A 25,157-nucleotide genomic window follows, 5' to 3' on the forward strand; every position below is an offset into this window, starting at 1 on the left:
CTCTACATTACCAATTTGCTGAAAATGTTTGTGATGTGGGCCTCCGTAGGGAGCTAAAAAAAACAATTCGGCAGCAACCTACAATGTCTTTTTTTGATCTCCGCAAGGAAGCTCTCCAGTGGGGGGAGGAAGCTGAGTTCGGTGTAGAACGTATGAAGCGGGTGGTGGGCTCGTGTGAGATGGAAGCCGCAACAATAGAGGCTAGTGCAGTTACCGCTGCCATCGATATAAAACCCGACCCGACCCTTGCTAAAGTCTTGGACATTTTACAAAAACAGCAGGTTTTGATTGATGATTTGTTGCGAAAAGTATCTAATATGCAGGAACCAGGGTCCAGGCGACCAGGTAGCCGTAGATGGGAGCCCCGATTTGATCCATCGGGCCAGCCCATCTGCTTTAAATGTCAAAATGTTGGTCACATTGCACGGTATTGCGTTGCTTCGCGGTCTAACCGTAGCCAAGACAGCAATTTTACACCCACGGTACCCATAGAGAGCGACGGGGGGGCCCAAATATCAGAACAACAGGGAAACTTTCTCCCCCTGCGGTGAGGAGCCAAACCACAGGTGGGGTGCAGTCAGGCTCAGGAACAGTACCTGATATGGATCCAGAAACATATGAATGTCTTGTGGGGGAGTGCCCCACCGTGGAGGTCGCCGTGGGAGGGGTAAAGTTTCAATGTTTACTGGACACAGGGTCAAATGTTTCCTCTGTTACGGAAAGTTTTTTTCGGGAACATCTGCTGCCAAAATGGGGTAAGGGTTTGGCTGACTGTGGGTGGCTGTCACTGAGTGGCGCTAATGGTTTGGATATCCCATACCTCGGCTACTTTGAAATTGATGTTGAAGCGGTGGCGCTGGGCAGGACTATACCACAGAGGGGTATATTGGTGGTGAAGGATCCAGTTGGCCAGGCAGCAAAAGACCGTAAGCGAGCAGTGCCGGGTTTAATAGGTATGAATGTGATTGAAAAGTGCTATCAGCTCTTATTCCCTGGTGATGGTCCTAGCCCACTGCCACCCCCTGTATGCGGTCAGGGTTGGCAGACTGCTTTTGCTGTGTGTCAAAATGAGCAGGTGGTCTCGTTAGAGGGTAAGAAGTTTGCTACCGCCTCCTCCCCCTTCATAGTCCCTGCTGGTTCGGTATGCTTTGTCCCAGCATCTGGGCCTAACAGTCAGTTCTCATCGCAGTCTTCTGTGCTAGTCAAGCCTTTGGGGTTGGAGGAGGGCACCTTGCCCGGGGGTCTAGTGGTCTCTAGTGCATATGTGGAGATTAGCAATGGACATTTAGCTGTTCCTATAATCAATGTTGGTTCCACAGATGTTAGGTTGGAACCTCAGACACGCCTTGCATCACTGCATTCAGCAGAGATAATAGCTGGGGAGGGAGCTTCTATCTGCTTTGAGCGGGTAGGTCTACAGGAAGAACAGGTTGCGCTTAGGGAGCAGCATATATCCTTAGGGGATAGGAAAGTGCCTCCCGAGATAGCCCAGGTGCTCTTTCCCGGGCTTACAGACAATCAGGCAAAGCAAGCCAGGCAGTTGTTGTGTAAATATTCTCATGTTTTTGCTTGTTCAGATAATGATTTGGGATGCACAAGCCTTATTCAACATGAGATCCCTGTAATGGATGATGCCCCTGTGAGTCAGAGATATAGAAGGATTCTGCCTAGTCAGTATGAAGAAGTGAAGGATCACATCAAGAAGCTTCTAGAGCAGGGGGTGATTAGGGAAAGCAGCAGTCCGTACTCTTCCCCCTTGGTGATTGTCAGAAAGAAGGACGGTTCGATTCATATGTGTGTTGACTATAGGCGGTTGAATGCGAAGACCCGGAAGGATGCATACCCGCTTCCACGCATTGAAGAGTCCTTGGATTCCTTGAGTGGTGCGAGGTGGTTCTCCACTCTGGACTTAGCCAGCGGCTACAACCAGGTGGAGGTGTTGGAGAAGGACAGACCGAAGACAGCATTTTGCACTCCGTTCGGGCTGTATGAATTCAATAGAATGGCATTTGGCCTGTGCAATGCACCAGGGTCATTCCAACGGCTTATGGAGCGCATCTTGGGTGATCAGCGATTTCAATCCTTGCTGCTCTATCTTGATGATGTGGTCGTCTTTTCTTCAACATTTGAACAGCATCTTCTCCGGTTGGACTTGGTCTTGTCATGGTTCGAGCAGAACCTTAAAGTGAAGCTCAGCAAGTGCTCCTTTTTCAAGTCGGAGGTATCCTATCTGGGTCATGTCATCTCAGCGCAAGGCGTGTCGACTGATCCAGGGAAGATTCGAGCGGTGGCTGAGTGGAGAAGACCTCAGAGTGGTTCGGAGCTGCAGTCTTTCCTGGGCTTTGCAAGCTTTTATAGGAGGTTCGTAAAGAACTTTGCAAGCGTTGCCGCTCCTCTCCACGCCCTCTCTGCACTCGGTTCATCAAAGAAGAGCAGGCGTCACCTGCCTGCACACTTGTTTCACCAGCATTGGAGCCCTGCATGTGAGGATGCTTTTCAGACCCTTAAACAGAAGCTAGTTTCTGCTCCAGTATTAGCGTATGCTGACTTTACTAAATCATTCACACTGGAGATTGATGCCAGCCATCAAGGACTGGGGGCCGTCCTCTCCCAGGAGGTTGGTGGGCAGAGGAGGCCAGTTGCATATGCAAGTAGGGGGCTGCGGGTCTCGGAAAGGAACATGGAGAATTATAGCGCCATGAAGCTGGAGTTGCTAGGCCTTAAATGGGCGGTCACAGACAAGTTCCCCGAGTACCTGATTGGCAACAAGTTCACAGTCCTGACAGATAACAACCCGCTGAGTCACCTGCAGACAGCGAAGTTGGGGGCTGTGGAACAGCGGTGGGTTGCCGAGCTGGCCCGATTTGACTTCCAGATTGTATATCGCCCTGGCCGGCAGAATTCAGCTGCAGATGCCTTGTCAAGGCAGTACTCTGAGCCGACGCCCACTGGAAGAGCAGTGGATCTGCACCCAGGCAGCCACTCCACCCCTCTTGCTCTCTGGCATGCTGCCAGTAGTGAGGAACAGGCAATTGTGTCCCCCTCTATGCACGAGTCTACCGCTAGCTTTCCTTCCTATAGTATGGAGTCCTTGGCCATGCTACAACAGGCCGATCCCGAAATTACATCCTTCCGCAAGTATTGGCTTAAAGCAGAGAAACCCAGCCGGGAAGAGAGGTTGGGGGAGTCACCAAGGACATTAGAGCTGGTGCGACAATGGGAAAGGATGGTGGACTGCGAAGGGGTTCTGTATCGTAAGCGGGAGAATCAGAAGGAAGGCCAACAGAAGCAGTTAGTCCTGCCAAGGTCATTGCGGGGGGAAGTGCTGGCTCAGATGCATGGGGGGCATGGGCACCAGGGGGTCGAACGAACATTTAAGCTTGTGAGTGTACGCTGTTATTGGCCTGGTATGTATCGGGATGTTGAAGATTTTTGTAAGTCCTGTGAGAGATGCATCGTGTCCAAGGCTCCACAACCAAAAGTAGTGACATCTATGGGGAGCCTGTTGGCGTCCAGGCCCTTAGAAGTGGTGGCGATGGATTTCACGCTCCTGGAGCCCTCGTCAGATGGGAGAGAAAATGTTTTGATCCTTACTGATGTAATCTCCAAGTTTACCGTTGCAGTGCCAACCCGGGACCAGCGGGCCACAACGGTTGCCAAGTGTGTGGTCAAGTACTGGATTCAGCCTTATGGAGTGCCAGCTCGGGTGCACTCAGATCAGGGCAGATGCTTCGAAGCTGAGGTGGTCCAGTCGCTCTGTAAGCTGTATGGAATGAGGAAGAGTAGAACAACTCCGTACCATCCGCAAGGTAATGGACAGTGCGAACGTTTTAATCGAACACTCCATGACCTGCTGCGTGCCCTCACTCCAGAGAAGAAGAGGAAATGGGCAGAGTATCTTCCTGAAGTTGTATATGCCTATAACACTACGGAACATCAAAGCACGGAGTATTCCCCTTACTTCCTCCTATTTGGACAGGCTCCTTGTATACCTTTGGATCTCATGCTGGGTGGAGGGGATGATGATTTCGTTGGAGGTGTGGGAGAATGGGTTCAGGAGCGGCTGCGGGTGGCTTATGACCAGGCTGGGAGGCAGATGGAAAAGGCAGCAGAGTCTCGGCGCCAGCACCTGGGGCCGCCGACCAAGGATGCAGACTTGCAGCCGGGACAGTTGGTTTATGTACGGAACCGGCAGTTTACTGGCAGGCATAAGATTCAGGATCTCTGGCTCTCCACCCCCCACCAGGTAGTCTGTCGGTTGAATCCTCATAAACCAGTCTATACAGTAGTGCCAGTGGATTCCTCGCGGCCTCCCCGGAATGTTCATCGTTCTGAGATCCTGCTGTGTGGCCCTGGAGCACTAGTGGAGGAAGACAGTAAGGAAGTCAGGCTGAAGCGGGTTGTTGGACAGCCAGAGAGTGTTGGCGAGGACACCGACTCCGAGAGCATAATATGTATCGGGGCTCCTAGCGGGTCGGACGAACATCTGGCGGAAGATGAGTTTGCGACAAGTAATTTATGGTTGGAGCGGGATCATCAGGCAAGAGCTGCGGGCTTGGGGCATGAGGAGCAGATGCGGCACAGCGACCTTGGAGCTCAGGAAGAGGAGGGAGAAGCCTTGTCTCCTGTGCTCCTTCGAAGGTCAAAACGGAGCACCGCTGGCATGCATTCGAACCCGTTCAATTTGCCAAGATCAGCCATCAGTCACCAAGGTGGGGAGAGTGGGGCGGCATGTGTTAGCACATCGCAGCATCAGTGGGACTCTGATTAGTTTTTGGAGGGGTGAGTGTAGCCAGGTGGAACTGGGGACACAAGTCAGGTGGCCTGTCGGACGTAGTGTAGGTGTGGCACCTGTCTTTCCTCACGTGTATTTCCGGGGGTTGGGACGGGCAAACTTTTCTCTTTGTTTGAGCCAGAGACAAGATGTGCGGATAGCGGGGCTCGTGCATTCCGTTTGCCTCGTGAGTATGGTTTGGATATTTACATAGTCGATAAAGTTTATTCTTAAGCTCCGGTAAAGTGTCTGGATTGCTGAATTGAGGTTAAAAAGAAAACTATTTACAGAAAGGTGCTATCGGCCGGGCAGTCTCACGGAGGGTGGTGTGCATGAGCCAGTGCTGCGCAGGTATTTTGCTGTTTGTATGTCTTTGGTATTTTGTTCAAGATGTTATGTGATTATATTGTATTAAGTATTGTATTGTGCTAGCGCAGTTAATGGGATGTGGTTCTTCCTAGCGGCAGTTGTCCTAGCTGTTGGTCCCGGGTCCCTTGTAGCTCCAGAGACGGAAGCATAGTCTACCGAAGTGGGTGAGTGGGCATTGCTGCTGCTGCTTGTAGTAAATTTATTTGTATTCATTTGGATAGCATGGGATGTATTTTATGTGTGAATGATACGGTTCTGTTGTGTGCATTTGTAGGACTGTTGTTCATGTGTTGGTCACTGCTTTAGCCTACAGCTGCGCATGTTAGCTCTAGCTGGCGTTCATTTTAGCTTGTATTGATGCAGTTGACAGTGTGTGTGAACCTGTGGCACTGGTGCACTTTAATATTGTGGAGCCAAGTTACTTCTGATGTCCAACTTGCCTCTTCAAGACCATAGTTTCTTCAAATTAACGGATTGTGAATAAAGATTATTTTTGTAAACTAATCCGGTGTCTGGCTGCTTACCTTTAAGAGGTCCAAGACCTGCTCAATATTGTTCTAAGGTCACATATGCTTGTGTGCTATCAAACTTCCTCACAGTTTGCAGCACTTGAGAAAACATTTTTCACAAATCATGACTGCTTCTATACAAAGAACTATACATCAGTGCCACAAATGTGCAGTGAGACTGTACCAAATTTGTACTTGTTGCATCCTACCTGGCTTAGTGTTGCTGCAGAGGACATGAGAAATATTTGTGTATAGATTTTCCAGGGCATCAAAATTGTCCACGTAGAAAACCCTGGACTTGTCACCACCAGCCATGATCTCCAGCTGAGTTATGTTGGCTCCTTCCACTCCGATACTGAAGACACTGATGTCGTTGTCTTGCAGCGCCTTAGATGGCGCAACCAGGTTGTTACGGTCTGTAGCATCGCCGTCTGTGATCACCATTAGAATCTGAGGCACCTGGGAGGCCGCCCGACCACCATGTTCAGCATTAAAGAACTGTAAGGAATACTCCAGAGCCTTGCCTGTGTAGGTGTCCCCATACGGTGACTTCAAAGCTACTATGGCATTAAGAACCTCTCTTTTGGAGTAATACTGGTTGAGAGTGAACATGGATTTGGGGTCATTGGAGTAAAGAATTACCCCAAAGCGAGTCAGCTTTTCATCGACAGTGTTTTGGTTCACCATCGATGCCATAAACTTCAGCATGCTTCTGAACTTGGGCAGGGTTATGCTGGTGGAGCCGTCCACCAGGAAAATAATATCAGCTACTTCTGTCTTCTTACATTCTGGTTGAAGAAAAAGGACAAAGTTCAGTTAAAATTGGAAAACACTCTACCAAAGCCACAGCTCTTAATTCACTCTTTCTCCCCTATTCCCTCTAACCTTCATCTGCATCCCCTCCCTGCAAGTATACAGACATACTGAGGATATGTGGACAGCAGAGAGGTGGAAAGTCCCCTTCTCTGAGACTTTTGCTGAATGGATGGACATCTTAGATTGTTAGAGGCAAAGATAAGGAAGGTCAATAATTGATTGACAATATTATTTTGAATACAAAGCAGACCATAATATATTTGTAGGGTTTTGAAAGGGTCTTTAATCAGTACCAATGACTCAACGATTACTGATTATTGCTTTGATTTATGGCTTTCAAAACGCACTTTCCAGCCTGTACTCTGTTTTGGAACAAAAACCTCACCCATTGGAGTTTCAAGACACTTCCAATTCTCCCTGATAGAGGTCGGTAGAAGTCGCAGATGCTTAATGCCAATTTGAAAGTCAATTTCAGTGGAATTACTCATAAGTATTCAAGCAAAACCTTATATTTTTTTTAGATTATTTTTGGGGCATTTCTGTCTTTATTGGACAGTACAAAGTAGAGAGACACAGGAAAAACTGGGACATGTGACAAAGGTTTCGAGCCAGATTCAAACCCAGGACTTAGCGTTTACATGGTACCTGCCTTAGACCACTGACCACCAGAACACCTGAATCACCGAATCATTTTTGTAATAATCCCGATCTGCTCTCACCTCCCTTGGTATCGCAGAGCTCCATGGCCACCTCGCTCTCCAGGTCCTTCAGTGCATCAAAATCCCTCTCAGCATACATCCAGTCCTGCGAACCGCTGATCTCCAGCAGCTGAGTGGTGTTGGCGTTCACCACCCCGATGGTGTAGATCGTGACCCCTTTGGCTCTCAGAGCCTCAGCAGGACCTGCGACCTCGTCCTGAGACTCGCCATCTGTTATCAGTATAAGCCTCTGCCTCAGGTCTGGACGGCCTCCTCTGAATACATCAAAATACTGTGAAACATCAGAAATGGCACCACCTGTGTGCGTGCCTCCGCCTAGCTGCTGCATATCATCTATAGCTTTCGTCATTTCGCCTTTGTCGTAGTAATGGTTGAGAGGGAATTCCAGTCTTTGGATAGTGCTGTACTGCATGACGCCGATGTGCACCTTATTCTGCCCAAGGACAGACTTGGTGATGACTGATTTCATGAAGTCTTTCATTTTCTGGAAGTCCGGCGAATTGATGCTACCGGAGCTGTCAATCAAAAAAAGGAGGTCGCCTGGTACATCTTTGCAAACTGTGGACAGAGTAAAATAGAACTGTTGGTGCAGTGTTCCTGTTTTTCTCTTACTTTTCTTGTCTTAAGCATTCAGCTAAGATTCCATGTAAAGCACTTTGTAACCTTATTTCTTTTTAAATACTATATACGGTATGTAGTTGTTTTATTATTGTGGTTATTATTACTATTATTGTTACTATTGTTGCTGATGTAACTTTCTCTAGCTCTGAGTCCTAAAACAGATGTATGCTATGCTTCATAACAAGAAGCAATTGTAATAATGTAATTCTCCCATTTTGCTAAATTGATTTTCAGATCTACATTAAATTCAGAAATGGCTCATTGGAGCAGTATCCATTGTATCCATACCAATAGAATACTTTCAGTGGTGAGTAACTCCAAAACATAGAATATGCAAGACATGCCTTTTAAAAGAATAACAGTCTAGTTTCCCTTACCATCTTGGGAACAGATGTCTGTGATAATGTCGTCCTTGATGGGCTTCAGGGCATCGAAATCATTGACAAAGAATGTCTTCTCGGGGCTTCCAGCAATCTCTTCCAGCTCAGTCTCGTCTGCGTTTTTCACCCCAATGGCGTAGATGACGACACCCTGCGCCCTCAGTTTCTCTGCAGGAGCCTTGACCTCGTCGGCAGACTTCCCATCAGTGATGACAACCAGGTACTCTGGGACTTTGTGACCTCGAGTGGCCATTGCTCTGTCAAAGTTGGGACCCATGAATGACAGCGCTGCTCCTGTGTTGGTCCCACCTCCTATTTGTTTTATATTCTCCACAGCCTTCTCTAATGAATTGACATCTGAGTGGGCTGTCAGGTCAAATTCCAAGTTTGGTAAATCTGTGTATTTTGCAACCCCCACGCGAACATGTTGCGGCCCAATACGGAAGGTATGGAGAAACTCAGTGATGAACGTCTTCATGTCTTTGAAGTCTTTAGGGTAAATGCTTCCTGAGTGGTCGATCAGGAAGAAGATGTCTGCTTCATCTGTTTGTACACAGCCTGGAAAGAAAAGGAAAGCAAGAATGCCACATAGTAAGGGTTTTTTCTGCACACATTCAATTCTCTGCTTTCAATTCACTACACTTTATACACTATAACACCTGACCTTATCCTTAAACTTAGACTTTATCTTTTTGATTATAGATTTTGTTGAAATTCAAGTGACCAAAGCCACTGTTAAAAAAACACTGGCTCAAACCTTGTTTGATGCTTGCTCTCCTTGTGTTGATTGTGATCGCTTGGCGAAAGATGTTATGACACAGGGTCTTCTGCAGGCTCTGCTCCAGGGTTTTCAGCTTGGCGAAACTGTCCACAATAAACACGTGTTTCTTGGAAGGATAAGACGCCATCTGTACCAGCTCAGGCTTCTTGGCATCTTTGATCCCTACGGTGTAAATGGTGACACCAGCTCGACGGAGATCGGCGGCCTCTTGGCTCACGACATCCTGGGATTCACCGTCTGTGATCACCACCGCCACCTGCTGGACACCCAGGCTTTTCCTGCTGCCTTTCTCATTGATGAAGACTTTCTCCCGAGCAAACTTCAGAGCAGCTCCAGTGTTGGTACCGCCTCCATGGTAAGGCAGGATTTTGATGAACTGAAGGATCTCGTTCTTGTCGTTGAAAGTGTTCAGGTAGACCTGTGCTGTGGGCCTGTCGTTGTACATGACAATGCCCACTCGGACTCTAGTCGGACTGACCTCTAGGCCAGCCACAATCTTGTACAGGAAAGTGCGCACCAGCAGGAAGTTGGGAGTACCGATGCTACCTGACTCATCAACGATGAACACAATGTCTGCCAGTGGGGCTGCTTTGCAATCTGTGAAAGAGTGTGTAATCATTGGTTAGGGGTAAAATGATTAGTACCAATTAATTCCAGCCCTATCTACTACTCAGCCTCTCAGATATCATTGAAAATGAAGAATAATACAATCTGTAAAATAGTGTCTGCATTTTGGTTGGGGGTAAAATCATTAGCGAGTTGTATTTGTGGATAGATTGTGAATAAGCTGTAGGAAACCATACATTTTCAATTGGCTCATATAGGAAATAACACTCTTAAAAAAAATAAAAAATCCCATGTTGAGTAACTTTTCAGTTAATTTGCTTTATAGTCAGTAGTCAAGTGAATCATTCTGTGATGATAAAGAAACCTTCCTCACCTCCAGTAATATTGGTCACCTCCTCCTCGGTCTCAAAGACAGTCTTCAAAGCAGGTACAATGTTGGCAGACTGGTATATGTACGGAGCAGTGGCTACTACCCTCATTTCATTCACTGTTGCAGCACCTAGGCCTATCCCCACCACTGTTACCCCTTCAGACTTCACCAGACGGGAAGCCTGAAACACAGCATCATCCGAATCCCCTCCAGACAAGACCACCAGGAACTGCCGGAAGCCTTTGTCTTCCCGGCTACCTGCCTCACTGGTGAAAAAGTTAGTGCTGGCGTACTGCAAAGCATTACCCAGGTTGCGTGGCTCGTTAGCCTGTACTCGGCGCAGGCGGAAACGCCGGACAGCGGCCATGGTCTCCTCTTTGGTTTTGAAAGCATTGAGGAGAAATTCAACCTTGACGTCTTGGCTAAACTGGGCCAAACCAAATCGGTGGGCAGAAGCTCCAATATTGAGTTGGTTGACCAGCCGGTTGAGGAGGTTCCTGATATGTGCAAAGTCTGCCATGGAGAGACTACTGTCCACCAGGAAGAAAATGTCTGCAAACCTTTGGACCAAGGCTGAAAAAACAAACAAAAAAAAAACAGTTGGAACAGAAATTAATTATGTTGTTATCAGAGAGGTGATGATTGGTTACCTGCCAAAGCGGCTGGTAGAGTTGACTAACATACCACTTTCACTATTTTACCAACTTCATTTTTTGAATAGAATAGGACACCAAATGATGGTTGAGTAAGTGTAGACTAATTTACCAGCCACAGACTAAATTTACCAGCATTTAGCCGGAAGCTGGTGATAATTCCCCATCTTAGTTCCCACCACTGTTGTCCTGTCCCCTACTATAGGTAGATGTATCCCCCACCCCCACCACCACCACACACAGACACACACCTGAAAAAGGTCCGACTCCACATGAAAGAAATTTGTTTACATTGCTGTCAATGAAGACAAGTCTAAATGGATTTGCAGAGACCTGCCAAGAAAACATTTCTGTGGACTACTGGTTCCCACACAAAATTTGCACAACAGTAAATTCAACTCAACATGTTCATGTCTTGTTATTTCCTCTTCGTCTGACCGTTTTGTTTACCAAATGCCTGTGTCTTATTGTTGCATATTTTGGTTGTCACCGTACCATGACTGGCTGACCTCAAAAGTCACTGGAACTAAGGCATCCTACATTAATCACTACAGAACTAGCATGTGTTACATCTGTAGGCTTGGAGCAGATATGCTGTTGGACATGCCAGTTCCTGAGACTCTGAGATTCTCAGGCGGGGAGATCTTGGCCGTCCCAAGGTAGTGTACAACCAGGTATAGGAGCGCCCTGCCACAGTTTAGGCTGCAAACTCTGTCATCTTTTAAATCACCTCTTAAAACATATTTGTACATATAATTGCTTTTCTTTAATATGTTTCCTCCTCCTCCTGTTCCACTGCTATTATTTACTTATTGGTGTTCTCACATTATTATTCAATGCAAGACAACTAAGTGGAACCACTCATTACCTTTCCCAGAATTCTTTGCCTTACCTAGCCTCTGATCCTCCATGGAGACACACACAGTTTGTAGCAGGCTGTCAGTCACTCTCTGCAGAGCCTGGTAGTTATCAATGCTTGACAGGAAGCGCTGGTGGGGTCGGTTGGTGATGGCCAGGAGCTCCATCATGTTGGCCGCTCCCACCCCAATGCCAAACACAATGACTCCATGCTTTCTCAGGAGCTGGGCGGGCGCCAACACATCATCTACAGAGTCCCCGTCCGTGATGACCACGGCCACCTGAGGTACCCGCTGGCCAGCGCGGCTTCCAGCCTCTGCAGTGAAATATTTTTCCCGGAGGAAGGTGATGGCCTTGCCCGTAGCCGTGTTCCCCGTTCGGTAGGGCAGGTTGTCTACTTCGGCCAGCAGAGATTGTTTGTCCATGTGATCCTTCAGCAGGAACTCCTGGTGAGGCTCGTCGCTGTACTGCGCCAAGCCGACCCGAACTTTGTCAGCGCCGATGTCTAGGCCCCCGATGAAGTTGCGGAGAAACTGCCGGACTTCCTGAAAGTTAGCGATGCCGATGCTGGAGGAGCCATCGACCAGGAAGACGATGTCGGCCACGGTGGCATTGGCACATTCTGGACAGGAGAGAGAAGACAGTCAGCATTTGGAGTGACAGGTTGAAGAACATTCACTGTGTTTGTGTGTGTATGTACCCACCAAAAGACTGGGGTTTTACATTATTTCTATTCTTTTTTCCGAGAGAAAATTAAACCTAAGAGACCAAAGACCCTGAGAGTCTTGTGGTCTGTCTTCAGCCAATGTAATTCCTCGCTAAGTCTTAATTCATTTTGATCTCAGATGGATTATGATGCTGGGCAGCAAATCGAGGAGTGTTGCACAAATAAGGAAGCAGGCTTGTCATCAGACACCTGCTGGTTCGAAACCCTAGTATTGCTGTGAAAAAATGGCACAGTGAGTGAGTAGCGCTGTCCCCTCCCTTGACATCTATAATCAATGTGGGTAATACTATTTGGATAGTCTAATGTTGATACTCAACTTACTATAAGGTGAGAAAAAGAAGTGTCACTTACCTATTTGGTGTATTTCCGCAGACTATGTAACCCTAACCCTGACTGCAGTCTAACCCTGACCCCGTTTTTAAATCTAAACCCAACCCTGACCCTAAACTGACCCTATTTCTAACATCAAGCCCAACCCTAAGATTAACCTTAGCCCAGACATTGAATATCTATAGAGGTTTTTCATACAATTATGAGCATCTGTTGAAACTCAATACGCTTTTCAGTGACACATTATAGTCACTTGATAGGAAGCTGAGTACCAACATTGGACTATCCAAATAAAATTGGACCTCAATGAATCCTTGAACAAGGCCCCATCCCCAACTACTCTTGTGGAGCTGCTTAGTGGCCAACAGTAGCAGAGTGTGGTTGTACTGGGCAAATCCCAGTGTGAATGTGTGGAACTGGATGAATGCAAACCAAGGCATTGCATGCATACTCAATTATATCTTCATTAGGCTGCGTAAATTAAGGTTTAAAAAAGCCATAATCACCACAAGCTGTGTGCTAGCAATATGTATTATCCTGAACAATGGTACGAGGCACAGAAGAACTTTGAATTGTTTTAGGGATATTCTGTTGGTCAAGGTAATTTCCCTTTCACTCAGGTAAATTTGAACAGGATGTCACTGCAGGGAAATTCTGTTGGCCATTGAGATTTCTGGAGAAAAGAAACCATCAGCATTTCCATTTGGCTTCACTCTATCACTCTCCAGATATGTAATGTAATGTAATACTTTATTTATATAGCACCTTTCAAAACCAAGGGCCACAAAGTGCTTCACAATAAAATACTAAAACACAGCAAAGACATCAACAGTCAATACACATACAACAAAAACAAGGCAGGATGTTAAAATGCAAAGATAGAAAATAAGAATATAAAATAATATCAGTGGTCAGGGAAAGCAAGGGAGTAAAAATATGTTTTTAAACGTTTCTTAAAAGAGCTCGTCGTTTCAGACATTTTAATGTCAAGAGGTAGATTGTTCCAAAATGTTGGGGCGAGCACAGAGAAAACAATCGCCGTTCAGTTTGAGTCTGGTCCTGGGGGAGACCAGCAGCCCTAGGTTGGAAGACCTCAGTGATCTTGCACTGGTGTAGGGACACAGCAGCTCAGTTAAATACTCAGGAGCCTCACCATGTAAAATTTTAAAAGCAATAACAAGAATTGAATGAAATGAATTCTAAACTAAACAGGGAGCCAGTGAAGGGAGGCAAGCACAGGGGTAATGTGCTCCCTGCGTTTAGTTCTGGTGAGCAGACGAGCTGCTGCATTTTGGACCTGTTGGAGACGAGCCACAGCTCCTTGACTGAGGCACGTAAACAAGGAGTTAAAATAGTCAAGTCGTGATGATACAAATGCATGAATAACCTTTTCTGTTTCTTGAAAAGATAGGACCTTTCTAATTTTTGCAATATTTCTTAATTGAAAAAAGCACGATTGAACAAGTATCTTGGTGTGCAGAGAAAACTTCAGATATGGATCAAAAATAACACCGAGGTTCTTGGAGAATGGTTTGACATTAAGGGCTAGAGGACCAAGAGCCTCCTGCACTTTCCTAGAAAGTTCCTCGGGGAAATAACAAGGACAGTTTTATCATCATTCAATTTTTAAAAATTCTGAGACATCCAGTCCTTTATGGCAACAAGACAATCAGTTAGGTGTGCCAATCCACTGAAGTTGTTGCGTTTCACAGATAGATATAGCTGAGTGTCATCGGCGTAAAAATGAAAAGATATATTAAAATGACGTATCAGGTGGCCCAAGGGCAGCGTAGAAAGAGAAAATAAAATAGGGCCAAGAATAGACCCTTGAGGGACCCCACAGGTAAGTGCAGCAAAGGATGAAGACTTATCTCCAACAGACACTGAAAATTTCCTATCAGATAAATACGATAAAAACCAGTTAAGAGCAGTTCCAGATACGCCAACCCACTCCCTAAGCCTATTAATTAAAATGCTATGGTCGACAGTATCAAAGGCTGCACTAAGGTCAAGTAAAACCAGGATGGAGGTCTCTCCAGAGTCAGAATTCAATAGAATGTCATTCAGCACTCTCAAAAGAGCAGTCTCAGTGCTATGCCTATGACGGAAACCAGACTGAAACTTCTCAAAGATGTTGTTTGCTTCTAAAAAGGCTAGCAGTTGCTTAGATATGGCTTTTTCCAAAATCTTTGAGAGAACAGGTAACTTGGAGATGGGTCTGTAGTTGGTACAGAGAGTGGAGTCAAGGCTAGGCTTTTTAAGGAGAAAAAGATATATTACTACTAAAGTTGGATCATTGAATCACCCGAGGTGTGTGGTATTACACAAATTACCTTGATCCGATAGAAGGAGTTGTTGTCGTTTGGCTTCCTCCACAGTCGTGCACAGCGTCTGGATGATGCTCTGAGAAATCCCCTGCAGCGCTGCAAAGTCAGACACGCTGTAGACGTGCTGGTCATGTGGCTCGTTCGCTATCTCCCTCAGCTATTCTTTGTCTGCCTTTATGATACTGATTGCGTACAAAATAGTTGACATGGTGCTCCACGTCACGGGAGCTCCCATGTTGTTGTTGTGATTTGCCGTCGGTGATCACCACGGCGTTCTGCGGCACATTGCCGGCCCTGCTTCCGGCTCCTTTCACAAAATGCTCGGTCAGCAGGAAATCCAAGCCCAGCCCCGTCTGGGTGCCGCCCCCCTTGTAAGGCAGGTTGCTGATGTACTGGAGGATGTCTTCCTTAGTCTGGTAGGTGTTGAGCAGGAACTCGGTGCGTGCCGTGGTGCTGTACTGGACCAGGCCGATGCGGACATGGTCAGGCCCAACGTCGAAGCTGTTGACCAGCGTGTGCAGAAACTGACGGATCTGCTCAAAGTTCTCGGTGCCGATGCTCCGCGACATGTCGACCAAGAAGACGATGTCGGCCACCGCCTCTTGAGTGCAGACTGGGAGGGAGGGCAGAGCAGCCAGTCGTCAGATCACAGACGGGTTTTGCAGATGGAGAGCTGCAGGGTGCTGCTACAAAACTTACCCAGGGTGGGTCTTGGTTCTTGGAAGTGTGTCAAGGGTGCAAAAGTGTCAGTATGATCTAAAACTACAAGTGATGAGTTCCACGTGTTGTGTGCAGGCCGGGGGAAGGGGAGAGCAGCTTGTTGTAGGGTCATGGACAGTTTTTGGATGGGAGCAGGGGTCTACTGCGAAGCACTTACCTCCAGGGTGGTTCTTGGAAGCGTGCCATGGGTGCAAAAGCGTGAGAATAATATAGAAAAAAGTGGTGGGCTTACACCTGGTGTTCATTTTCCTCAAACGGTGTTGATAGTGCATACAGTGGTACACAGGCTGTTGACCCAACCCTATTCAGGACGGAGGTTGGTGGCTGGAATGAATCAGCTGCCAACATCCTTTTGTCTTTCTTTGTCACTAAGAAGAGTTCAACATCAGTTCATCGCTTCAACTCTAAACTTTTACGTACCTTAAACGCCTGGCGATCAGTGCCATAATGCCCATTATTGTGTGTTATTGTGAAACAGTTAATGCATCATTTACATGTGGCCAGCAGCGAAGAAACACATTTCCGTGCAGGGTTAGTAATGGTGCTCTTTAGGTGCTCGTAATGAACATGAACTTCATAACTCACCACTCAGATCTGTTCTGTAAGGCCCAGTATGTGTGTGTGAACAGGTGTGTGTGTGTTTCTGCAGGCACGTACATGTGTTTTTGTGCATGCATGTGTGCACTTACTTGCATTTCTGTGTATACACTAGAGTAGATTGGTTATACAGATGTTATGAGCTGATGTAATGCTGAAATGAGGCATGTTTCCCTTGATCCTTTACGTTCTGGTATGCAGGACGTTAAGTCATAGCTGGGTAATCATACCCACCTGTCGTCTGAGCAGTGTTGCCATAGAAACACGCTGCTATGATGAGGCTGAAGAGAAGACCCCGCCTCCCCTCCATGCTGGAATGGCTCTAACGTTTCTCTCTACCTACAACACAGAGAGACTTGAATATGAATACAGAGAACACTTTTACCCGCAGCATTTCACGTTACCATGACTGCATACATTTACAGTATGGGCGGCCCCAGTGGGAATGGAACCCCTAACCCTGGCTAGTGTTAGTGCCTTGCTCTACCCAGTGAGCTACACAGGACCACAGGCTGATAATGAGCCTACACTTCTTGACTGAAGAGGAACTATGTTGAAAATATAAGCAGCAGTGTTATACTTAATGTCTTATGTCAGATATATTGCATAGCACGCAGTCTCTATAGCTTTGCTTCCCAGGAGGCACAGCAAGAAGGGCGGCCTGCCAGCATATGGAAATAATTTCATTGGTTGATGTAAACCTCATGTCCATGATGTTGAAGGTCAGCAGCTAGCTCACTAGCTTACCTAGATAACTATAGGCTAGTAAGTATAGTTTGAACTTGAAAGGTCAGCTAGGCTAACTAGCTAACCTAGATAAGATCAAGTGGCCAAAACCACGGGTGAAATTTGAAGCCAGTAGACCCTTTTCACACTTCTGGGGTCTATACAATGGAAGTCGTCACAGTTGGGAAACTCAGCAGCAGTAGCGCCGTTTATGAATGAGAATAATACGTCCATGGAAGACACACCTCGAGTGTTTTTGTCTTTACTGCGATATCTACCAGATTTTTCAACCAAAAAGTAATCCTCCAGATCCTCTTTTTTCTTATATTCTGATTTGTGCAGTGCATGTCCCAGAGATTACCTGTCAATCAAACAGTGCAGCCGGTACTGTGACGTCTTGAATTATTTCAAAACCATAAGACGGTATGAACAGCATAAAGCAGGAGTGGACGAGCTACAGCTAGACTTCTATTCCCACACTTTCTATTTTCATTTTGTAGAAAAGTCACTTCCTTAAAGGGGTAATAAGTAAGATATTTACTTCCCCAGCTAAATCCTGGTCAGTGGAGACAAGGCAGATTAAGGTGATTAGTCATGTTGCTTTCTTATATCATATTCTTAAGTTTTGTTCAGTGTTGTCATGTTCTGTCTAACCATTGTTTCTTATGGCGCCCAGTTTCAATAGCCAGTTAGAGTCCCAGTGCTCTTCTTTTATCAATGAACCCCAAATTTCACTTCCATATAAAAGAATTGGTTCAATAGTGCTTTGGAAAATCTTAAACCAAATCTTGATGGGGGGGGGGGTTAATTTGGATTGATGCTTTCTGATGCTGTAATAGGCTCTACAGGCTTTATCTGCTAATGCATTCATCGCCTTGACAAAATGTCCTGAAGCACCGATAGTCAGACCAAGATATTTATACTCCATTGTGTGACTCAGTGTTGTGTCACCAAGAATAAATAGATATTTTTTAATTCGTGACCTTGTTTTTTTTAGTTTTTTTTTTTAAATATCATAATTTTAGTTTATTCTAGATTAGCTCTCAATGCCCAATTTTCACAGTAATTATGGTGTATATTACATTTTTTTCGAGTCCTTGTTCTGTTTCTGATAGCAGTAGCAGGTCATCTGCATAAAAGAGGCACTTGACTTCTTTTTCCTGTAATTTCAATCCTGGAGCTGGGGAGTTCTCTAGTAATTTTGTTAACTGGTCAATGTATTGTATATATTGAAGAGAATTGGAGACAAACCACAACCTTGGTGGACCCCGTGGCCTTGTTTAAAGAATTATGTTTTGTCTGATTTTTTACAGCACACATGTTTTCTGACTATTTGCATTTAATCAAATCATATATTTTGTCCCCAATACCATTTCTGAGTAATTGATGGAAGAGACCATTGTGCCATATTAAATCGAAAGCTTTCTTAAAATCAATAAAGCAGGCGAATATTTTTCCTTTAGGTTTTTGGTGCATGTGTTTTTGAATAAGGGTATGGAGGGTAAGCAGTGGCGTGCACAGGGGGGCGGCAGGGGGGGCAACTGCCCCTGCCCTTTTTGCTGTGAGTGCCAAAGTGCCCTTTTTTTAAAAAAGCTATATACCTTTATTTAACCAGGGTAGGTCCAGGCCCTAATGGCCACTTCCAATACTTCATTATGTTTTTTGGGCATTTTGGCCTCTATTGACAGGGCAGTAGAGATTGACAGGAAAGACAGGGCAGAGAGACGGGATGACATGCAGCAGAGGTACCGGCCAGATTCAATCCCGTGCCGCTGCCTTAATGGTACGCGGGCCCTCCGGCCCCTTCCATGCTTCATTTTTGCCCTAATGTCTCACCAGAGGGGCACTGCTCAAATATCCATCTGGTGTGACATTAGGGCAAAAATGACTTAAAAATTAAAATTAATTATGTTTTTTTTCTACTTTGGGGGCACCCTAGTAAAACATGAGACCCTCACTTTTTTCATCCAAAGGGACATTCTAATGGGACACTTCATTTTTGCCAAAAAATCACAAGGAAACATGTTTTTTCTACCATAGGGCCCTAACATCACTGATGCACTGACTCGCTGTTTACCTGTTGGTCTGTCAGCCAGGCTAGCACCCTAGACTGTGTGTTTGTATGTGTGTATTTGTGAGTGTTTGCACGGATGTGTGTGTGTACATGTGTTGTCTGTTTACATGTGTGTTCACAGTAAGTGTAGGTTGATGAGTTTGTGCCATTTTAAAAGTATCTTAATAATTGTTTTCATTTAGCAGACCTCTAGGCCTATGTCATTCTATTCATTCAATTTTGATTTGAAATTATGTTGGTGTTAGGTCAGGGTTTCCCCCTATTTTTTCAGTTTTTTCCCCAAATTTAAACCCATGGAAGTTTTTTTAATAAATGGTCAACAGCATTGTCTTATTATTCCTGATGACAATTTATTTAATTTAATAAATAAAACATGGATCGCAGAGTAAGAGTTGGTATCCACATTTTGATTTGATTAATCATCCCAGTTATAACCTATTCACTGGTGTCTATGTGATGTTAGGGTTAACCTGGAAAGGAGGGAGGGTTTGGCTTGTTCATCAGATGGAGCGCAGAGAAACTGCAAAGAACTGCATCTGTCTTTGTGTATTTCTAAGACTATATAAAGTAATATATGAGGCCGGCCCTAACAACACAAAAAAAAAGAAGAAAAAATGCCTTCTCAGAAAGTGTCCATGCCACTGAAAGACACACTTGCGAAAGGTGTGTGTGTGTGAGAGAGAGAAAGAGAGAGAGATAGTGTGAGTGTGTGTGTGTGTGTGTGTGTGTGTGTGTGTGTGTGACATAATTCAGCCTAAACGTATATTCACATTGGGGGGCTATATCAACATGCACTTATGCCCCCCAAACCCAGGTGGCTTCAGGCTGGTGCAGGTGGAAGAGGTGCCCCCTTTCATGTTTTTGCCCCTTAGAGAGTCTGTGCACGCCCCTGAGGGTAAGTGTGTGGTCTGTTGTTCTATGCTTTGGCATAAAGCCGATTTGGGATTTACTTAATACATTGTTTTCCGTAAGGAAGGATATAATTCTTGAATTTATAATGCTACAGAATAGCTTCCCCAGGTTAGAGTTCACACATACAACTCTTTAGTTATGGGAGTTCAGATTATCACCATTCTTAAATATAGAAGTAATCAGTCCCTTGTTCCAAATTTCAGGATATATGCTGCTTTCTATAACCAGATTGAATAATTTTAGTATGGCTATTTGAAGTTTATTACTGCTGTATTTGATCATTTCTGTTCTGATACCATCAATACCACACGCCTTTCCATTTTTCAGATCTGTACGTTTTTCTTTTAGCTCGTCCAATGTGACTGGGCTGTCTAGAGTGTTTTGGTTATTTTTTATTGCTATTTCTAATGATTTCAATTTCTCAATGGTGGAAGTATTGTGTGTGTTTAGATCATGGTGTTCTGGATTTTGATATAGATTGAAAAAATATTTTTTCCAAGCACTGCCATTCTAGACTGCAACGTCATCATCTTTATGTTTGGATGGGCTGAGTTTTTTCCACAGATTCCAAAATGAATTTTGGTCTATTACCTCTTCTAGTTTGACTAGTACATTATCTGTATATTTTGCCCTTTTTTGATTAATAATTTTCTTGTATTGTTTCAGGGCTGTGTGGTATTCACAGCACAGTTCTTGGTTATCAAGATTTTTGTGTTTTTCATTTGAAAGCTTTCTCAAGTGGTTTCTGAATAAGTATTAAATGACTGAATGGCCGTTCACATAAAAAGGTGAATCAACTCTGATTGAATCTTATTTCGTTCACAGCAGTAAATCATTTAACTGAAACATAAGAGACTATGTATATATATATATACATTCTAAACAAAATATTCAACTCTAATGTCATTTGTACCCATATAGCCTACACACACACCATGATGGAAAAGGAGCAAGAAGAAAAACTTACAGTTTCTGCCCCCTTTTCTTTGCAATTAATTTTTGTAGGATTTCTTCATAACACAAACCACCATCAATATAAGCAAACATGAATGAATTACTTGATACTTTTTATCCCTTAAAAGGATAAATGTCTTATTCCTATTCTTATACAAACTAATTTACATCAGTTTGATATTGCTTACTGTGATACAGAATATAAATTCAGCTCATAAAGATTTGGATCAGACAGGTAAACTTTAATCTGCAGATCTAAAGGTGAGCTGACTTTCGCACAAAGCTGCAGCTTCTTTTCATTTTGTCCCTTTTATCTTTCAGTGTAAATGTGATATTTAATATTTTCATGCAGATGAAGAGAAAAGAAACTTACAGCTCCGCCGCTCCGCGTCCGCTGCTGCACAAAGTCAGGAGTCCCGTGGCCATGTAGGGGGGTGCAGCTAGTCCTGCGGGGGGGGGGGGGGCTCCTCCCACTCATACTACACATGATACTACACTACAATACACTACAGTACTGTACAATACATCACACAGCAGCAACCTGTCCTGCCCAACAGTCCATCAAGGAGGAGAGGTGTGTGTGTGTGTGTGTGTGTGTGTGTGTGTTGGATTGGCCAGAGAAGAGAAGCAGTGAAGCAGAGGTTCGTGAACTTTCCAAGAAGTGTGACCATATCATCCCCCTTTTAGCATCCTTGCACTGGCTGACTGTCACTTTCAGGACTGATTTTAAAATGATTTCAATTACTTTTAAGGCCAGGCGCGGGCTGGCCCCTCCCTACGTCTCTGACCTTTTATCCCCCCGGACGCAGCCTGAGGTCCTCTGGCAGCTCTGCTTGTCGTTCCAAAGTCTAGGTTGAAAACTACAGGAGACACTTTGCTGCCAAGGCACCAGATAGCAAAGGCATTACAGCGTTATAGGCATTATATATACACCAAACTGCTGTTTTTTACTATCTGCTATTTTCCTTTAACGTGAATATGTGTGATTACTTATCGATCAGATTTTTACATTTCAGCTTAAGTTTAAGTTCCATTTTTGTTCTATAAAAAGAAGTTAATTCACCAGCTGTGCTTCACAGGGTTAAACTGGAGCCTGATCACAGGTCAAAGCTCCTGTTTGGGTTTGGATTATGTAATTCCAGAAATTTCCCAAACTGCCAAAATGTGTTCTGCAGCAAACAAACACAGACTGACAACAAGTGGCGCATATGTCCCACACTGGGAGAAAAACAGGAAGTGTTCACACATTCGCCCAGCCTACAGGCCAATACATATTACAAATATACAAAGAATATGACGCTTACCTTAATGAATAATGATGCACTGTATTTTCCTATTGCTGTTTATTTCCTCTATCTTCTCCAGGCCCAATCATTCAGTCAAGTCCCATTCAACACTGAGAAGATCCAGTGAGGAGAATCTTTGATCTCTCATGCTGGAGCGTAGCCAGTTATGTATCTGTCTCATGGCATAAAAACTTCTTTGGGATGTTGCACTCCCGACCGGCAGCGAGAGAGCCAACTGCACAACTTTATAGAAGTTCGGACACATCTGAATGATCAGTTCATTAAGTGTTGTTAAGGTGACCTCACCTTTTGAGTGCAAAAAGCTCCATTTCGGTGGCAGTGACGTGAACATCAATTTTGAGCGGGGTTGGATAGTTTTGTAACAGCGGATCAATGCCGTGTTTGATGCATGTTTGTCATGGCTAGCTCCAGCATGGCTAGTTTCTGGATGGTTAGTATTTTCGTTGTCTGTAGAAGTGCAAGGAATGTGATCTTTATTGTTGATCGGTTCAGCAGTCAACAGAGAAACACTGTCAGATGAAACGATTTCATTTTCTGTGACATGTCGACATTTAAAGAAGATTCTGGCATCCATGTTTCATTTGCATTTCACAGCCAAGCCTACTGGCAAACAGCAGAAACATGCTATGGAATCACACACTCATCCCACGATGATATTAAACAACACAACAATTTATGTTAATACACAAAAACAGTTAAATAAAATAAAAAAATATTAATTCAGTACCAAACTTCCATATGTATTTTCAAATGTATATGTTTATTAATGCTTTGCAGTTCTGCATTCATCATCATCACAGTCCAATTTGGGGTGACATGCCCCCCAGAAACCCCTAAACTCCACCTACAATATCAGTAGTACTTTAGTAGCAGTAGTAGTAGCAGCAGTATTAGCGGCAGTAGTACTTGTAGCAGTAGCAGTAGTAGTACTTGTAGTAGCAGTAGCAGTAGTAGTACTTGTAGTACTTGTAGTAGCAGTAGTAGTACTTGTAGTAGCAGTAGTAGCGGCTGCAGTTGTTGTAGTTGTAGTATCATCCTGGCTTTCAGTGGAGAGTTTTAGTGTCCCATGATGGTCTCAGTTCTGTTTCAGAGGCTTTTCCACCCTGACAGGAATAACATTTTGGGGGAAACACTGAATACTTGGAATTATCTGGATTGGTTTTTTTTCCCAGCAAATCAAAACGTTTAAATGTAAAGATATTTCATATCAGCACCAACTATTGATTATTGCGATTGTCAATCCAAAAAACATCAGCATTAGCCTTCAAAACCCCAAGCAGGTGGAACCCTAGTTTCTGTTTCCCCACAGACTAAAACACTGTTTCTACATCATGTGGATGGTCACCACCTGTTCCCATTGTGATCCCATTAATTTAATAACATTTCATAATCTAGCTACCTGTCTATCTATCTATCTATCTATCTATCTATCTATCTATCTATCTATCGATCTATCTATCTGTCCTGTACCTTCTGTCCACTGGGTCCAGGCGATCCTCTCTCCTCCTGGAGACACAAACACAGACACAGGTTCTTGTTATTGGTCCCCATCACATCACTAACAAGGAAAAATTAATCCGGCAATTTTACAGGTTCCATGTGTGAAAGGGGCTCATGTCATGTGTGTATTAATGTCTGTATGTATTTATCGTCTGCATGTTGTTTGTATTCTTGTCTGTATTTATTTTCTTTTTCTGTTTCTTTTCCTTCTCTTTGTAACTGCATGTTTAAGAAAGACCTATATAAAGTTTTACTTACTTACCTACTTCCTGTGGTCCAGGCACGTCCTGTTGATAGAAACCAGAGCCGGTTAGGAGGAAAGGAAAAGGTTCAATGGAAAACTAATCAAAACTCTCAAGAGTCATTAATGAAACTCCAGCCACAACTAAAACCATACTAACACTTCACACGCCTTCTCTATCTTTAGTTTTAGTTTATTTGTGCAAGAAAGTAAAATGTAAAATGTCACTAGACAGAATTAAACAAGATTGTCCAGTATGCAGGTGGCTGAAAAAAACCCGTGAGACGACACCTATATCAAATACAACTGAGTCACTGAAAAGGAAATTAACTGACAAATAATTAACTTACAAATAAAAATGGAAATGAAAATGACTTACAAATGAAAATGAAAACATTATTAAAATAGGAAAAAGAGTACAAAAGTAATAATAGTTTACACAAAGCAATAATAACTGTCATGAAAAAAAAAATTAACCAACTACAAAATAACTATGAAAAAAGTAAATGACAGAATGAAAACAATTGATACATACAGATAGTACAATACATGAGATAGAAATATAAGTAGATAATAACGTTAACGGTTACAAATTGATTTGTCTAATTTGCACATGATATGTTTAACAAGGACAACGTTAAAAAATGCAGAGAGGAGTAACTCTGGAGTGTAGCGCTAAAATCCTCCTGATCATCCTCCTGTCTTATAGAAGAGAGTTGAAGAAGTCTCTGGATAAGAGACTCAGTTAAATGACTAAAATGTAAAATGTACAAGCAGCCAATCAGAAGGAAAGTCAAATTCATCAGACAGGATCCCTGAGCCCATCCTGAGTCCTGCTGACTGGACATTTTTAGAAATAACAGTGATTCAGAAACACTGATACACAATCTGTTAAACTGACAGCAAATATTTATCTGTTGTTTTGTTGTTGATCTGATTCTAAATACTGACCGTTCAATCAGGACCGTTTTAAAGTATGCTAATTTTATGAAATTAAGTGTCTGTTTGCTCTTAGCCCAAACCAGCTTACAATTGTTTTCGACACTTTTTCTTTCTTGACATCATGTTAAAGTTAAAAGTTGGGTGTATTCCAGTCACCTTTGAGTCATGCCCGGATCATTCCCACAGGACGCTCCAGCACTTCCTGTCCGCAACTCTGTACGGGACAGGAAGAAAGACAGAAACTAAAGGGAGGAGAGGGAAAGGGAGAGATTGAGAAAAACAGCAGATAGATGAGTGTCAGAAGAGAGGGAGGGAGCAAGAAGAGACAGTGTGGAAGTGAAAAAAGGGCATAAGAGAATAATTTAGTTATGTAGCGATACAGT

General features: G+C 44.1%; 2 protein-coding genes across 2 annotated transcripts in view; both read right to left on the reverse strand.

The window, feature by feature from the left end:
• Positions 1 to 16,428, reverse strand: part of LOC144541919 (collagen alpha-6(VI) chain-like) — a 33,048-nt gene extending 16,620 nt beyond the window's left edge. Inside the window, 9 exon segments of the mRNA XM_078287055.1 lie at positions 5,862 to 6,440; positions 7,188 to 7,745; positions 8,186 to 8,746; positions 8,946 to 9,566; positions 9,910 to 10,479; positions 11,452 to 12,039; positions 14,808 to 15,001; positions 15,003 to 15,414; positions 16,353 to 16,428. Coding sequence (XP_078143181.1) covers positions 5,862 to 6,440; positions 7,188 to 7,745; positions 8,186 to 8,746; positions 8,946 to 9,566; positions 9,910 to 10,479; positions 11,452 to 12,039; positions 14,808 to 15,001; positions 15,003 to 15,414; positions 16,353 to 16,428 — 4,159 coding nt within the window.
• Positions 16,429 to 16,453: 25 nt separating this feature from the next.
• Positions 16,454 to 25,157, reverse strand: part of LOC139911373 (collagen alpha-6(VI) chain-like) — a 33,907-nt gene continuing 25,203 nt past the window's right edge. The window contains 3 exon segments of the mRNA XM_078287056.1: positions 16,454 to 16,457; positions 23,562 to 23,597; positions 24,931 to 25,016. Of these exon segments, the coding sequence (XP_078143182.1) occupies positions 16,454 to 16,457; positions 23,562 to 23,597; positions 24,931 to 25,016 (126 nt within the window).

The sequence above is a fragment of the Centroberyx gerrardi genome, chromosome 12 (assembly GCF_048128805.1).
Source record: "Centroberyx gerrardi isolate f3 chromosome 12, fCenGer3.hap1.cur.20231027, whole genome shotgun sequence".
In the NCBI taxonomy this organism is placed as follows: domain Eukaryota; kingdom Metazoa; phylum Chordata; class Actinopteri; order Beryciformes; family Berycidae; genus Centroberyx; species Centroberyx gerrardi.